The sequence below is a fragment of the Oncorhynchus masou genome, chromosome 24 (genome assembly GCF_036934945.1).
Source record: "Oncorhynchus masou masou isolate Uvic2021 chromosome 24, UVic_Omas_1.1, whole genome shotgun sequence".
NCBI lineage: Eukaryota > Metazoa > Chordata > Actinopteri > Salmoniformes > Salmonidae > Oncorhynchus > Oncorhynchus masou.
The window spans coordinates 41,408,341-41,426,832 of record NC_088235.1 but is presented as its reverse complement, the minus strand read 5'-3'; the positions used below and the strand labels follow the sequence as shown (position 1 = coordinate 41,426,832).

The 18,492-nt window shown below is 43.1% G+C and overlaps 1 protein-coding gene across 1 annotated transcript in view; it reads left to right on the top strand.

Annotated features, from left to right (window-relative positions):
* Window positions 1-18,492, top strand: part of LOC135512191 (transmembrane protein 150A-like) — an 89,762-nt gene that overhangs the window by 66,007 nt on the left and 5,263 nt on the right. Inside the window, exon 6 of the mRNA XM_064933926.1 lies at window positions 5,057-5,184. Coding sequence (XP_064789998.1) covers window positions 5,057-5,184 — 128 coding nt within the window. The remainder of the gene's footprint in view (window positions 1-5,056; window positions 5,185-18,492) is intronic.

Below are 18,492 nucleotides of genomic sequence, written 5' to 3'. Positions count from 1 at the left end.
ACCATAAGAGAAGACGTTGCCACTTTCGTCAATGCCTGCCCCGTGTGCTGCCAGGGCAAATCTCACCTCCGCCCTCAAGGACTCCTTCACCCTTTACCTGTTCCCCACAGACCCTGGTCCCATATCTCGTTGGACTTTATTACTGGCCTTTCTCCATCCCATGGCAATACTACTATCCTAGTCATAATTGACAGGTTTTCAAAGGCGGCCAGGTTCGTCCCTCTGACTAAGTTACCTTCTGCCAAGGAAACGGCTGAGTTGGTAATTAATCATGTGTTCCGAGTCTTCGGCATTCCTCAAGATATGGTTTCTGACAGAGGTCCCCAGTTCGCCTCAAGGTTTTGGAAGGCCTTCTGCCAACTCATGGGGGCTTCTGCCAGTCTATCTTCAGGGTACCATCCGGAGTCCAACGGCCAAACAGAGGATGAATCAAGAGCTGGAAACCACCCTCCGATGTATAACTCGTAACAACCCGTCCACATGGTCGTCCTTCATTGTTTGGGCCGAATACGCGCACATCACCTTGCGCTCCTCCTCCACTGGTATGTCCCCGCACGAGTGTCAGTTTGGCTATGCCCCTCCATTGTTCCCGGACCAGGAGGCAGAAGTCAGAGTGCCTTCAGCCTTGAAGTTCGTCAGACGCTGTCGGCTTATGTGGAGGAAGACCCGTCTTAATCTTATGCGTTCCTCACAGAGGTACCAACAACAAGCCAACAGACGTCGCCGTCCCGGGCCTACCCTGCACCCCGGCCAGAGAGTCTGGCTCTCCACAAGAGACTTACCACTACGGGTGGAGTCTCGCAAGCTGTCCCAAAAATACATCGGTCCCTTTAAGGTTGCCAGGAGAGTTAACCCAGTTTCTTATCGCCTACACTTACCCAGATCCCTTAAGATTAATCCCATGTTTCACATTTCCTTATTAAAACCTGTTGTTTTTTCTCCCCTTGTCCCGGCAGACAGACCTCCCCCTCCGCCCGTGTCATTGGAGGCCAGCCGGCTTATACCGTCCATCGGATACTGGATTCCCGCCGGGTGCAGCGGTCCTGGCAGTATCTGGTGGACATTGGAAGGCTACGGTCCCAAGGAGCACTCCTGGGTTCCTGCCAAAGACATACTGGACCCTGACCTCATTCGTCAGTTCAGGGCCCTCCACCCCGAGAGAGCTGGTAGGAACGTCAGGAGCCGTTCCTAGGGGGGGGATTCTGTCAAGATTTGGCCAGGGTTGTTCCGGTTTTTGGTCACAAGATTCCCCCATTGTGCTTTTTGACCTTTTTGTTTTCCCTTGATCCCCATTATTATTTGCACCTGTGCCTCGTTTCCCCTGATTGTATTTAAACCCTTAGTTTTCCTCAGTTCTTTGCTCTGTGTTTGTATGTTAGCACCCAGCCCTAGTATTCTGTGAACTCTTGTTGATCCCGGTGGACTCTCTTGTGGAATTCTGTTTTTGTTCTTGTTTATTTATTTTGAGTATCTTTTGAGGCTTTTTATGCTATACCTACCACCTTGTGGATTTACCTTTTTGTCTTGGAGGATTACCTTTGTTCTTGTGGAATTCCTTTTGAGGTTGTGGAGTTACATGTTTTCCTGAAGGACTTCCCTTTTTATTTTATTAAATACACCGTCTCAAGTACTGCTGTGTCTGCCTCATCTTCTGGGTTCTGCCGACTATTCGTGGCTCAGTTGGTTAAGTGACTGTTTCTCACTCAGTGACTGTTTCTCACTCCGGAGACCCGGGTTCGTAACCGGGTCCTGACACTACTCCCCTTTGACGACTATAGTCAAGCTATGTCCTCTGGAATCATCTGTAGTAAGATTGGGCATAGTAGGCTTCCTTAGATTTCTGACACTACACCCAGTGATTCACATTCATCATATAGCTGCCTCAATGCATTTAGATCAAAGGATTTCTTCACAGGTGTGAGATTTAGCAGCTTTGACATATGAGCACTAATCACAAGATCTTTCCTTCCAAATCTGCTCTTGAGTAGAGCGATTCCATTATCATAGTTACTGTCTGTTAACATCAGTCCTGCTACTGCCTTTGCAGATGGTCCAGTGAGATATGTTTTCAGATAGATAAACTTCTCTTTATTACACAGTGAATCATTGTTGTGAATATAAGTCTCATACTGGCTCCAAAACTCCTGCCACATACTGACATCCCCATAGAATTTCTCAATAATCAACTTTGGTAGCCTTACTGATTGTCTCTGTATGTTTGAGTTAGCGTCACTCACCCGGGCTAGTAGTGGATTGACGTCCTGTTTCTTCGTTATCACTCTTTGTGCACGACTCTTCAGCATGATAATGCGCTCTTTATAATGCTCCGTGCATGCAATCTCTGCCTCCAATCCGTCCAATGGTGTTAACTGTTCAATTCCACAATTGAGTTTAAACAAACTGTCCTCCTTAGTTGATAACAATTCCAACAATGTACTCAAGTGATCGGTATCCGGATTTGACTGGGATATTTCCACGTCAATCTGATTCAAAATCCGCGTTGTTGCGCCTCGAATGGTACCCCACTTTCGTCTCATTCTTTCTGTTTCATGCCGACGTTCCTCCTCAGCCATTTCAGCCACTTCTTCGTCGCAGCTCATTTCCCGGGTTTCGGCACCAAATTTAGATTGAAGTTAGTTAAAGTAATGACTTGGACGTCGGGTTTGATACGAAGCTTCTTTTAGTAATAATACTTGTTCACGTTACATTTAACAACTTTAGATACTACAGAGCAATGCAGGTAAGATGCTATCGGAAAATCAGTTTAATCACTTGCACCTGCACATAATTGGCGCGTTCTCTCATTCGTGTCGCAAGGCATTCTGGAACTTGCAGTCAAAAAGTGTAATTCAATACAAACCAATACAATTACATATGTAAATAACTATAAAGAAATATCTTTAGATACAGCTCAATGAATTAACTTAAACATTAACTCTGTAACACATTAAAGTTACAACAGGACTATCCTTGTTGACTGCAACTTCATGTGGCCTAAGCTTAGCGGTTGACTGTTAATTAACATAAACTGTTAATTGACTGTTAATTAACATAAACACATTTAGCATCTCCTCCACTCATACAAGCTGAATACAAGCTGCTACATAAAAAAAAAGTTTAAATCAATACACCATCACAATAAATCCATGATTTATTCTAGTCTGGTCTAAAGAAACATGATATGAAGAAAATCTATTTCAGAAAAACAGAATAGGAGTTGGCCTACTGTACAGTGCATTCGGAAAGTATTCAGACCCCTTGACTTTTTCCACATTTTGTTACGTTACGGCCTTATTCTTAAATGGACGAATGGATTTTCCTCATCAATCTACACACCATAATCTTCCCCATAATGGCAAAGCAAAAACAGGTTTTTAGATAAAAAATATGTATATATTTACGAAATAAATGTAATATTACATGTACGTACGTATTCAGACCCTTTACTCAGTACTTTTTTGAAGCACTTTTGGCAGCGATTAAAGCTTCGAGTCTTTTTGGGTATGATGCTACAAGCTTGGCACACCTGTATTTGTGAAGTTTCTTCTCTGCAGATCCTCAAGATTTGTCAGGATGGATGTGGAGCGTCACTGCACAGATATTTTCAGGTCTCCAGAGATTTTCGATCCTGTTCAAGTTGCTCTGTTCATCTTTCCCTCGATCCTGACTAGTCTCCCAGTCCCTGCCGCTGAAAAAACACCCCCACAGCATGATGCTGCCACCACCATGCTTCACCGTAAGGATGGTGCCAGGTTTCCTCCTCACATGACGCTTGGCGTTCAGGCCAAAGAGTTCAATCTTGATTTCATCAGACCAGAGAATCGTATTGTGAAACGACACAATCATAATTTTAATTAATTTTATTGCATAAACTAATATGCATATGGCTGTTTTGAGTTAATCATCACATTAGAAAGGTGTCCATTTCGTTGTGTTAGTCTTTGAAACAACATCCACAACAACCATGTTTTACACTTAGTTTCAACCGTCTGTTGAACTTTCTTCAAATTGATCATCACAGTGACGTGCATTTTAAAAGCACATACTGTTTTGATAATAAGTGTTTGATGTGATTTTTTTATGCATTTGCATTGATGTCAGAGTGGTTAGAGGGACAATAGAGCCCTGAGTACCAGGCCATTAGGACCTGATGGTAGTTAGCAATTTGGCTACAACAAAGCATGTCCAGAGTGCATAAGAGGAGAATACCGTTACTCAGCGGTTACATGGAATTTTACACTGCATTCATGGCGGTAATACGGTCACCGCAACAGCCCTAGGAAGGTGCGCATGAGACAGGATCGGACACAGGATGTGACCTGTTAGACTTACACCTGCCTCTGTGGATGACCGTGGAAGATCTTCCACCCAGAGTTGTCAATAGGCTAACTAAAATGTTTTGTTGTTTTAAGAGCGTCTTTGAGATTCTTTTTGTAATGAAAAGTGCTATACAAATTAAATATATTGTTACTATTGAAGGCTTCAATACTGAAACTTGTTTTTATTCAGAATCAGCCAAACCCTATTGACCAGGACAGTTGGCTAGACAACCAGCCATTCTGACATGCAACATAAAGAGACACTATATTCCAATGCAGTAAACGCCAATTAGCTCTCTTCCTCCTTCTCTCAAATTGATTCACTATGTTAAAGCAAAACTAGAACACCAAGACAAGAGGGATCATTTCCTATTCCTACTAACCCTGGAGACAAGGGAGTGAGTCTTCCATGCTTGTAACTCACTTCTCCGAAATGACTTGGGTGTGCTAAACACACACACACACACACACACACACACACACACACACAATGAAACCATTTATTTTCTTCTTACCACTGTCTGTCTGTCTCTTCAGCTGAATGCCCCGCTGCAGGGCAACTCCAGCTAGCTGCTTTTGTTGTTGCTTTTGCTGTTCATTCATAACGTCACTCTTCCCCTAGGCTCATGTTTACTATCAGAATTAAACTTTTTCTCCCCCTCCTTCTGTCCCATAGTGTGTGTTTATTTTGTCTGCACAATGAATAGAATTATATGTATCTCTCTCTCTCTCTATAGTGATTGTGATAGTCCTCCTGCGTTATGCCCATGTGATAGAGAAGCATCAGAACTGTGTATTGAACACAGCGGGCCTTTCCACTGGCTGGATCTGTGCTGCAGGACTCATCATGGTCGGCAACTTCCAGGTGCGTACAGTTCCTTCAGAAATAATTCACACTCCTTGCCCTTTTCCACATTTACCATATAATGTCATAGTGGAATTATATTTTTAATTGAAAAAATATACAGTGCCTTGCGAAAGTATTCTGCCCCCTTGAACTTTGCGACCTTTTGCCACATTTCAGGCTTCAAACATAAAGATATAAAACAGTATTTTTTTGTGAAGAATCAACAACAAGTGGAACACAATCATGAAGTGGAACGACATTTATTGGATATTTCAAACTTTTTTAACAAATCAAAAAATGAAAAATTGGGCGTGCAAAATTATTCAGCCCCCTTAAGTTAATACTTTGTAGCGCCACCTTTTGCTGCGATTACAGCTGTAAGTCGCTTGGGGTATGTCTCTATCAGTTTTGCACATCGAGTAAGATAAGTAAGTTAGATCGGGTTCAAGTCCGGGCTCTGGCTCGGCCACTCAAGGACATTCAGAGACTTGTCCCGAAGCCACTCCTGCATTGTCTTGGCTGTGTGCTTGTGGTCGTTGTCCTGTTGAAAGGTGAACCTTCGCTGCAATCTGAGGTCCTGAGCGCTCTGGAGTAGGTTTTTAGCAAGGATTTCTCTGTACTTTGCTCCGTTCATCTTTCCCTCAAACCTGACTAGTTTCCCAGTCCCTTCCGCTGAAAAACATCTTGACAGCATTATGTTGCCACCACCAAACTTCACAGTAGGGATGATGCCAGGTTTCCTCCAGACGTAACGCTTGGCATTCAGGCCAAATAGTTCAATCTTGGTTTCATCTGACCAGATAATCTTGTTCCTCATGGTCTGAGAGTATTTAGGTGCCTTTTGGCAAACACCAAGCGGGGAGTGGCTTCCATCTGGCCACTCTACCATAAAGGCCTGACTGGAGGAGTGCTGCAGAGAAGGTTGTCCTTCTGGAAACCTCTCCCATCTCCACAGAGGAACTCTGGAGACCTGTCAGAGTGACCATCAGGTTCTTGATCACCTCCCTGACTAAGGCCCTTCTCCCCCGATTGCTCAGTTGGCCGGGTGGCCAGCTCTAGGAACAGTCTTGGTGGTTCCCTTCCAAACTCCCCGTATCTGTAACTTGACACAATCCTGTCTCGGAGCTCTATGGACAATTCCTTTGACCTCATGTCTTGGTTTTTGCTTTGACATGTACTGTCAACTGTGGGACCTTATATAGACAGGTGTTTGCCTTTCCAAATCATGTCCAATCAATTGAATTTACCACAGGTAGACTCCAATCAAGTTGTAGAAACATCTCAAGGACGATCAATGGAAACAGGATGCGCCTGAGCTCTATTTCGAGTCTCATAGCAAAGGGTCTAATAAGTAATGTATTTATGTTTTGTTTGTTTTTTTGCAAACATTTCTAAAAATCTGTTTTCACTTGATCATTATGGGGTATTGTGTGTAGATTGATGATAAATTATTTTTACTTAATCAATTTAAAAATAAGGCTGTAACGTAACACAATGTGGAAAAGTCAAGGGGTTTGAATACTTCCCGAATGCAATGTATTTCACAAACATTTTACAACGGTTTCACATAACACAATGGTTTCATTGCACCACATGAGAGGATCTAGGCTAGGTCATCCATAATAGAAATAGTTTGACAGTCGATTCACGCCTCCAAAGTTGGTCTTAAGTTGAGTTTAGTTCAGTTTTTCACATCTGTTGTGTAGGTCTCAATATGCATCAGGAGAAATTTGTGGTGGAAACAACCTGGCTTGGCACCAATGTGCCCTCTAAGCTGCGCGCTTGCGCATCCACACACCTCCTCCAGGACTGCCTCGCTGATGCCAGGCCGCGCAGAGACGCAAGAGATTGAACTTCACTGAGTTCGCCCCATTTGTTTGCACTATATACACTACATGAGTATGTAAAAGTATGTAGATATCTGCTCGTCGACCATCTCATTCCAAAATCATGGGCATTAATATGGAGTTAGCCCCCCCTTTGCTGCTATAACATCCTCCACTCTTCTGGGAAAGCTTTCCACTAGATGTTGGAACATTGCTGCAGAGATTTGGTTCCATTCAGCCACGAGCATTGGTGAGGTTGGGCGATTAGGCCTGATGCCTGGCTCACAGTCGGCTTTTCAATTAATTGCAAATCAAAATGTATAGAAATCAAAAGGTATTTCCAAAGGTATTACTGGTTTTGTTGGTAGGGCTACATTATGCTGAAATAGCCACAATAGCCTATTGGCTACTGTCTAAAACTGTAAGGGTACAGCCTCATTGTTCACTGTAAACATGCGCCAGAAGTTGCACAAAATTCTCACAACGTTCAAATTTCCACCCACAAGACCTAACATTTGCTCAGTGCCCCCAAAAATTAGAGGGAACATTGCTTGGCACCATCTTGTATTTTCAGTAGTTCAGTGCCCCCCGCCCTCGTCCGCTGCTCCCAATCTTTCACTCTCCTCTCCTGTCCTCCCCTTCTCTACCTCACCTCCCTCTGACTGGTACATTCCAGATCTGCTTCATGTTGTAGTTATGGACCTCTCACATACCGGAACACACACACACACACACACACACACACACACACACACACACACACACACACACACACACACACACACACTGTGGTATTTGGTTGTTCAGGACTGAGTTTCTGCAAGTTTAAATATTTAGAACCTTGGCTCAGTGCCTGGACTTTAAGCTGTGTGCATATCTCTGTGTATTTTTAAAATTTAATTTAACCTTTATTTAACTAGGCAAGTCAGTAAAGAACAAATTCTTATTTACAATGCATGGTACTGGGGCATCCATTTTTTGGTACTATAGGAGGGTTGCCATAGAGATTAGGATGGGGTCTTAAAAACATTGTTGTTCAGTACATTAGGCCTTGGCGGCTGTCATAGCAACAGTTTTGCTATGTTGAGGGATTATCGGCAAAGGCCAATATCGGCCCGATACTCTATATCTGTATTCCCAGTCGTGAAGTCCATAGGTTAAGGCCCAATAAACTCTGTTTTAAAGTCACCATTGACCTCATGGTGAAATCCCTGTTCAGTTTTCTTCCTCTCCTGCAACTGAGTTAGGAAGGACACCTGTATCTTTGTCGTAACTGGGTGCATCCAAAGTGTAATTAATAATTTCACCATGCTCAAAGGGTTATTTTATTTTTTATAATATATTTTTACTCATCTACAATAGGTGCTCTTCTTTGGGAGGCATTGGAAAAACCTCCCTGGTCTTTGTGGGGTACAGAGATGAAGTAGTCATAAAATAATTATGTTAAACACTATTATTGCACACAGAGTGAGTCCATGCAACTTAATTTTGTGACTTGTTAAACACATTTTAGCTCCTGAACTTATTTAGGCGTGCCATAACAAATAGGTTGAATACTTATTGACTCAAGAAATTTCAGCTTTACATTTTTTATTAATCTGTAAACATTTCTAAAAACACAATTCCACTTTGACATTATGGGGTATTGTGTGTAGGCCGGTGACACAAAATCAACATTTCATCTATTAAAAAAAACAACATTTTTTTCCTGATTGTAGCAAATGACTAATAATACTACTCTCGTAATCATCCATGATCACTAATCATGACATTAGACACATCTGCATTGAGTAGATGGAGTGATGCTTACTATAAATGCAAATGTTGTTGATCAGTAGGCTAATTTATTTGACCTTTATTTTACTAGGCAAGTCAGTTAAGAACAAATTCTTATTTTTAATGATGGCCTAGGAACAGTGGGTTAACTGCCTTGTTCAGGGGCAGAACGACAGATTTTTACCTTGTCGGCTCAGGGATTCGATCTCGCAACCTTTCGGTTACTATTCCAACGCTCTAACCACTAGGCTACCTGCTGCCCCAAATGGAAGGCATCTATCATCTGTAGCACCATGGACTCCACTGATCAGTCAAAACAAGCTCAATAATCAATGCACGCACACACTCCTGTTGATTTATGCATTCGCCTGTTGTTGCCTGTATTGTGAGTAGGCCTATGCCATCTTAAACTGGGTAAATTATCAAGACATTTACCATTCAAATACAATTATTACCATTCAAATACAATTATTACCATTATGTTGTTATGTAGTTACATTGTTAAAAACAGTTATATTTGATTTTATAATGTATGCATTATAATGCATACATGGCTGTTTCTGGGAAATGTATTCATAAAAATGTTCTCATTTAATGATATTGAATATCTGCAAAAATATTGGCCACCGGTCTCTTAGACCCCTAAAAATCAATATCGGCATCGGCCTTAAAAAATACATATTGGTCGTTCTCTAGCTCCTGGTGTTCTGGAGTTCTGAGATCCTGCTGTTCTGGACTCCTGCTGTTCTGAGCTCCTGGTGTTCTGGACTCCTGGTGTTCTGGGCTCCCTGTGCTGTCGTGTGTTTTTGTAGAAGGAAGTGGTGTGTGTGTACAGGATGTTTCTACCCTGAATGCCAGACAGGGACTCTTTATTAAAAAAAACTGGTGTGGGGAAGAGAGGAGCAAAGCTGCCACCTTCCCTGCTCCCCTGATTCTCGTTAGCCTCTTTGTGGTGTGTGTGTTTGTGTGCCAAAACAAAAGTAAGAACATGGAGTTACATTTGTGACTCCCTTCTTTTCATTCTCCCTCCCTCCCTCTATCTTTCTATTTCTCCTTCCCTCTGGGGCCTCTCTGCCCTCAGCGCATTCGGTGGAAAACCGAGGGGGGAATTTTTTGCGGGAAGTGAGTCATCACGGCTCGTACCCTGTATGCGTGTGTGTGTGTGTCTAACAACCAGGAGGAGACTGTGTGCACATGTGTCACAGACCCCATCTAGTATAAATAACTTCAAATGAATTTTTAAGCAAACCAGACGGCACAATTTTACAAACGAAGCATTTGTGTTTATTGAGTCTGTCAGGTCAGAGGCAGTAGGGATGACTAGGGATGTTCTCTTGTTAAGTGTGTGAATTTGACAATTTTTCTGTCCTGCTAAGCATTCAAAATGTAACGAGTACTTGTGGGTGTCAGGAAAAATGTATGGAATAAAAAGTACATTATTTTCTTTAGGAATGTAGTGGAATAAATGTTGTCAAAAATGTACATAGTTAAGTAAAGTACAGATACCCCAAAAAGCAACTTAACTAGTACTTTAAAGTATTATTACTTAAGTACTTTACACCACTGCTCACAGAGAGAGGTAGCATCAGAAGTAACACAATTCCCACGAAACCAACACATTAACTATCAGTACTAGGCTATAATGACACCATTAGGATATTATGTTGTGTTATGTAAGACAAGACAGGGTATGGTAGGGGTCAATCACTCAGACCTTTTTAGACCGACAGGAGAGGACCTGAATAGATGGCCTCAGACACACACACACACAATGATTGTTTTACCATCCTTGTGGGGACCAAACACTGCATTCCCATTCATATCCTAATTTCCTTTAACACCTAACCCTCAACCTAACCTTAACTCCAAACTCCAAACCCCTAACCATAAACCCAACCCTAACTCCTAACCCTAAAACGAACCCCTAGCCCTCATTCTGACCCTATACCTAACCCCTAAGCCTAAAATAGCCTTTTTCCTTGTGGGGACCAGTGAAATGTCCCCACTTGATCCAAATTTTCCTTGTTTCACTTCTGGTCCCCACAAGGATAGTAAAACCAAAACACACATACACGAGGGGAGGATGTAAATAGTACACAACTGTGAGTGTTCCCTCTGGACTCTGGCCACAGGAAAGCAGGAGAGGGAAAGAGAGAAGAGACCTACACATTTCTTCTCTGAGAGCAGAGCAGAGGAAAGGAAAGGGAAAGAGAGGAAAGATGAGGGGATGTGCACAGACAGGCAGGCAGAGGTGTGAAAGACATGACTGGCAGTCAGTTTGATTGTCTTTCTCCTTCTCTCCCCTAGAGACAACTGTAGGTTCTCTGGACCTGTCTACACATGTTCCCACACCAAGCACACACACTCGTTGTTCCCACACAACCACACCAAGCACACACACTCGTTGTTCACACACAGCCACACCAGACACACACACTCGTTGTTCACACACAGCCACACCAGACACACACACTCGTCGCTCACAGCCACATAGACACACAGGACTCTAGTATTGGCCCCCCGTTTTCTAACCCCATCCCTACTTCCTTTACACCTCCCTCCACTGACTTTCCTACCTCTTTCGTAACTTATTATTCACTCTTTCACAATTAACCCTCTCTTTTCTCTACTCTCTGCATCCTCCACTTTGTCAAATCAAAATCAAATCAAATGTATTTATATAGCCCTTTGTACATCAGCTGATATCTCAAAGTGCTGTACAGAAACCCAGCCTAAAACCCCAAACAGCAAGCAATGCAGGTGTAGAAGCACGGTGGTTAGGAAAAACTCCCTAGAAAGGCCAAAACCTAGGAAGAAACCTAGAGAGGAACCAGGCTATGTGGGGTGGCCAGTCCTCTTCTGGCTGTGCCAGGTGGAGATTATAACAGAACATGGCCAAGATGTTCAAATGTTCATAAATGACCAGCATGGTCGAATAATAATAAGGCAGAACAGTTGAAACTGGAGCAGCAGCACGGCCAGGTGGACTGGGGACAGCAAGGAGTCATCATGTCAGGTAATCCTGGGGCATGGTCCAAGGGCTCAGGTCCTCCGAGAGAGAGAAAGAAAGAGAATTAGAGAGAGCATATGTGGGGTGGCCAGTCCTCTTCTGGCTGTGCCGAATGGAGATTATAACAGAACATGGCCAAGATGTTCAAATGTTCATAAATGACCAGCATGGTCGAATAATAATAAGGCAGAACAGTTGAAACTGGAGCAGCAGCACGGCCAGGTGGACTGGGGACAGCAAGGAGTCATCATGTCAGGTAGTCCTGGGGCATGGTCCTAGAGCTCAGGTCCTCCGAGACAGAGAAAGAGAGAGATAAGGAGAGAATTAGAGAACGTACACTTAGATTCACACAGGACACTGAATTGGACAGGAGAAGTACTCCAGATATAACAAACTGACCCAGCCCCCCGACACAAACTACTGCAGCATAAATACTAGAGGCTGAGACAGGAGGGGTCAGGAGTCCACTATTCCGTCTTCTACATTGCCATTCCCTCTGAACTGCCTGACCCTCTCAGCCAATCTCTCCTCCATCTATCTACAGTCTGCAGCTGTTTCATTCAGTAAGGCCACATTAGCAACATAATAAATACAGGATATCACCAGTAAACACTTCCAAGAGTTGTTGTTTTGCTTGTGTATGTTTGTGTATCAGTGCCCTAAACAAACTCTCCACCCTGCCTCCAACAGGTAGATTGATGACATCCTGGCTTTAGCTGCCTGCCAAGGTCAACTCCAGAGTCCTCTAGTGGGAGAGAGCAAGAGAGGAGAGAAGGGAATGAGGGAGGGAGATGAGAGGTGGCAAGGGGAGAGGGGGTGAGAGGGGAGGACAAGGGGGTGAGAGAGAGGGTGGGAGGGAGAGGAGAGGGAGGGGGGCGAGGGAGAGGAGAGGGAGGGGGCGGGCGAGAGCAGGGGAGGGGGGGGCGGGCGAGAGCAGAGGAGGGGGGCGAGGGGGGAGGAGAGGGAGGAGAGGGGGGCGAGAGGAGATGTGGGGGGAGGAGAGGGGGGCTAGAGGGGAGGAGAGGAGGGTGGGGGCTAGAGGCGAGGAGCATGGGAGTAGAGGAGAGGGGGGGTGAGAGGAAAGGAGAAGGGTGAGGAGAGGACAGGGGGAGGAGTGGGGGGCGAGTAGGACGAGAGGGGGACAGGAGGAGATGTGGGGACGAGAGGAGAGGGGGAGGAGAGAGGGCCCTTTGTCTCCTGTCCCCCCAGACTTGCTCTCTCTCTGGGGCGGGTCCTAGGCGAACGAGCGTGCTAGCGTACTGCCGTAAGAGACCTTCTTTTGAAAAATAGAAAAATAGTATTTTAGTTAATTATGAGACGCCTTAGCCTGTATACACTTCCTCAAATTAGTCATAATTAATCTAAGGTAATTCAAGAAATGTCATAAATGTTTACATTTTTGCCGAGGAGATCTTAGCCGCCCAATTTTATATCTAACTAAGATTTTGTGTGCAGTATAAATATACACGAAAACGACTTGTCTCTCGTTGAATGACAGACTTTTTTGAGGAAGCCCTAGTGTTGACCAATCACCGACGAAGTGGCGTAGACATCAACTTTGGCTCTTTTGGGGTGTGCCTGAAACAAAAACGTCTCAAAATGTCATCATAATATATGCACAAACTCTTCCGAACTGTTTCGGCTGGGAAGCATGCAGACACCTTTAGCTTCTCTGTAAACACTCCAGACCCCTCTTCTCCCTTCTTCCCCTAATCCTTTCTTCCTCAATTGTCTCCATGCCTTTCCCTTTGCATATACTAGACCCCTGTCCTCCCGTCTCCATCTATTCTCTCCATTCCACTTCCATCCCTCTGTCAACACCCGCTTCTCTCCCTTACTCTCTCCTTACTCCCTTAACCTTCTCCTCCACACCCCCCCCCCCTCCTTCTTCCCCCCCCCCTCCCCATCTCTTAACTTTCTGAGGGAACACTCAGAGTAGATGTGCCTTCTCGTCTTTGTTGATTTAGAGCGTCTCTACAGTATATCAACAAACTTCCTGGCTCTGTTACACGCACGCGCGCACACACACAGGCATAAACACATACAGTGCCTTGCGAAAGTATTCGGCCCCCTTGAACTTTGCGACCTTTTGCCACATTTCAGGCTTCAAACATAAAGATATAAAACTGTATTTTTTTTGAGAAGAATCAACAACAAGTGGGACACAATCATGAAGTGGAACGACATTTATTGGATATTTCAAACTTTTTTAACAAATCAAAAACTGAAAAATTGGGCGTGCAAAATTATTCAGCCCCCTTAAGTTAATACTTTGTAGCGCCACCTTTTGCTGCGATTACAGCTGTAAGTCGCTTGGGGTATGTCTCTATCAGTTTTGCACATCGAGAGACTGACATTTTTTCCCATTCCTCCTTGCAAAACAGCTCGAGCTCAGTGAGGTTGGATGGAGAGCATTTGTGAACAGCAGTTTTCAGTTCTTTCCACAGATTCTCGATTGGATTCAGGTCTGGACTTTGACTTGGCCATTCTAACACCTGGATATGTTTATTTTTGAACCGTTCCATTGTAGATTTTGCTTTATGTTTTGGATCATTGTCTTGTTGGAAGACAAATCTCCATCCCAGTCTCGGGTCTTTTGCAGACTCCATCAGGTTTTCTTCCAGAATGGTCCTGTATTTGGCTCCATCCATCTTCCCATCAATTTTAACCATCTTCCCTGTCCCTGCTGAAGAAAAGCAGGCCCAAACCATGATGCTGCCACCACCATGTTTGACAGTGGGGATGGTGTGTTCATGGTGATGAGCTGTGTTGCTTTTACGCCAAACATAACGTTTTGCATTGTTGCCAAAAAGTTAGATTTTGGTTTCATCTGAACCAGAGCACCTTCTTCCACATGTTTGGTGTGTCTCCCAGGTGGCTTGTGGCTAACTTTAAACGACACTTTTTATGGATATCTTTAAGAAATGGCTTTCTTCTTGCCACTCTTCCATAAAGGCCAGATTTGTGCAATATATGACTGATTGTTGTCCTATGGACAGTCTCCCACCTCAGCTGTAGATCTCTGCAGTTCATCCAGAGTGATCATGGGCCTCTTGGCTGCATCTCTGATCAGTCTTCTCCTTGTATGAGCTGAAAGTTTAGAGGGCCAGGTCTTGGTAGATTTGCAGTGGTCTGATACTCCTTCCATTTCAATATTATCGCTTGCACAGTGCTCCTTGGGATGTTTAAAGCTTGGGAAATCTTTTTGTATCCAAATCCGGCTTTAAACTTCTTCACAACAGTATCTCGGACCAGCCTGGTGTGTTCCTTGTTCTTCATGATGCTCTCTGCGCTTTTACGGACCTCTGAGACTATCACAGTGCAGGTGCATTTATACGGAGACTTGATTACACACAGGTGGATTGTATTTATCATCATTAGTCATTTAGGTCAACATTGGATCATTCAGAGATCCTCACTGAACTTCTGGAGAGAGTTTGCTGCACTGAAAGTAAAGGGGCTGAATAATTTTGCACGCCCAATTTTTCAGTTTTTGATTTGTTAAAAAAGTTTGAAATATCCAATAAATGTCGTTCCACTTCATGATTGTGTCCCACTTGTTAATGATTCTTCACAAAAAAATACAGTTTTATATCTTTATGTTTGAAGCCTGAAATGTGGCAAAAGGTCGCAAAGTTCAAGGGGGCCGAATACTTTCGCAAGGCACTGTACTCCAACCTATCAGAACTCTTGCAGCATGAACTGACATGTTGTCCACCCAATTAAAGGCTCAGATAATTAATCTAGTACTTAAAGCATAAGCTACAGCTAGCTAGCACTGTAGTACATACAATGTGGTGAGTAGTTGACTCAAAGAGAGAGAAAGGCAATAGTTTAACAGTTATGAATAAATTAATTTCCTTCAAAATGAAGGAGAAGCAAGAGAAGGAGAAAGAGCTATTTTGTTGTATACATTTTTTCACTTTCACTTAGCTAGCGAATACAGCTAGCTAGTTTAACACACTCAAACAGAGAGGGATGCTATGTTAGCTAGCTGACTATGGCTATCCAACACTGGAATTCTTCCAAGTCAAGGTATGCATTTGGTTTCAATAATTTATTGCCACCGGGGCCCGCTGGTGTAACTGCTAAACTGCTTGCTGCTGACTGTACACTATACTACATGATTGTAGTGGGTTTACTAACGCGTTAGTTCTAGTAGCTATGTTGACTATGAGGTTAGCTAATATGGTGACAGCGATGTAGGCTGTGTGTAACAGTTAGCAGTTATGATATAAAGGTTTGGTTTGGAAAGTTTTTCTTTTTGCCTCATCACAGACAGCTGATGTGTTGTGCACTGAAGTCCACAAACAAAGGGAAAAAGTGAGGTGGAGAGCGTGTAGATGCGAGAAGTAATTATACAACAAAGGGATCATGCTGTTGTATGTGGCTGCTATGAAAGTGAAGCAAACGTAACGAAATGGTGATAAACATACCTGAATTTGTCTGATAGAAACACGTTTGCAACTGTTTGGACTAATGATTACACCCTAGATCAGCTAGATGCAGGCAAGAATGTGCAAGGTGGTATTGAATGTGTCACTGTCTTTCACCTTGATTACTCAAATATCTCTCAACCTGTAAACCTGTGTTGTAAACTTTCATTCATAGGCTAGGTTGTAGCAACCTCATGATGGTTATAGGGAAAGTTTGAGTATCATGTAGTAGCCTGAACCTATGGATGTTACATTGAGCTGGGTGAATGGAATATGAATGACAGACATGCAATATGCTGTAATAGAAAGAAGGCTCATAACATCAATTATTGTCCTCATCTTAAATGTCACAACTGTCACTGATAGACATACTACACACATTTCGCTAATTATAGTTCCCAGGCAGGGAACGAGAGGGAGACATGAGAGAACAGTGACTACGGGGCGGGCAGCATTAGAACATATGGCTAGCTAATGGTGTTTACATTAGAAAGACTGTCAGAAAGGCTGTACTTTCCTCTCCTCCGCTCAACTGGTGCGCGTGTGTGCGTGTGTGCGTGCATGTGTGCGTGCGTGCGTGTGTGCGTGCGTGTGTGCTCGTGTGTGTGTACTCGTGTGTGTGTGTGTGTGTGTGTGTGTGTGTGTGTGTGTGCGTGTGTGTGTTGGTGCGTGTTTGTGTGCGTGTGTGCTCTCATGTACTTTCCTTTCTTCAGCTCTAGTGGAGTGTGACAGCTAAATGGGAAGGTGTCGGACCAGAAGCAATAGGATTTAACTAATGGACACTGCTGTTGAGGGAGAGGAGAGTGCACTGCATGCTGTCTTTATCTGTAACACTGGTATCTGTGTTACAGTAACACACTAATTATTTAGCTGTCATCTCTGACCATGTGTCTTTAAGTTATACAGGGTTCATATGATCACAGACTTTTAAAATGGTGTTTTCCAAGTCTTGTATTTTTTTTTTAAATTATGAAATCCCCAAAGTTTTGGAAAAGTCATGGAAATGTATTTAATAATTTCAGTTAATGTAATTTATGTAGGCAAAGTTTAAAAATATTTTATGAGTCAATCAAGATATCAGACATGATCGGAATGACACTTTAGCGCGTCGGTGCACATCGCCTGCAAGTGTGTGAGACGAGTGGGCCATCATGTCCCCAAAAACTTTCTCCCGAAACTCACAAATAAGGACATACAAAGTTGAATTACTTTTTTCATCTGATTTATATAAACGATTATTTTTGACGAAACAGTTCAATCGTGATTAATCGAATCAAATGAATCGCAAACACTAATTTTAGGAAAAAAAGATTAGATGTAGCCTTTCTTTGCATTATGTGGCTTCAAAACTTGTTTTATTGATACTTTCAGTTGAGTTGGGCAGCCAATGTAATGGACATTGCAACTCGATAGATACTAGTCAGTCTGCAAAGTATACACTTCTAAGGTAGTTAAGTCACTTTTTTTAAACAACTATAAAGGGTACATTTCATGAATAATGTTTGTGGGCTTGCTTCAGCAGAATAAAAACATTGAGACTACCATAGCCATTTGATCTTTGAAATATTGAAGAGCGAATGATTTCAAAAGGCCTAAAATGTATTACGTCGCAATGTTTTACATCAATAGTGGTCAACCATCTTCAAGGAGAGCTAATGGTTATGCAGGCTTGTATTCCAGTCCCCCTCTAACAAACCACATTTTAGAAATGAGCTGCTCAATCGGACCTTGATATACTGACTCTGAGTTTCATCAGGGCTTGATCAAAAGCCGGCATAACCATGTACCATGTAGCTCTCCGGGCTGAGAGTTGACCATACGTGTTTTATACAGATGTCTAACATCTTTGTACTTTGTAGGGGTTAAGTGCCTTGCAGAACGACAGGAGATGTGTACATGGGATCAGAGAGCAGCCTCCCAGTGTCGAATTTATACGTACATAGAGATGCCGCTAATTGTTGTTCATGGAAATTTGGTGAAAAGTCATGTAATTCCAACTGTGAAAATGTGTATGAACACTGGTTATAGGAAGAGCTTTAGAGATGAATGAAATCTCTGAGGGAGAGCCTAGAAAACCTACAGTAATTTCATACTGAGTTAGTGAGGGTGAAGAAAAGGTGTTGTTGTAGCTAAATCCCTTGGTCTGATCAACTGGTCGGTCCCCTGTGTTAGTTCATAATAGCTAGGCTGACTTAGAAATAGATATTATAGTAATTTTCATAACTTGGCAAGTCCGATCAGAACAAATTCTTAATTTACAATGACGGCCCTGTTGACA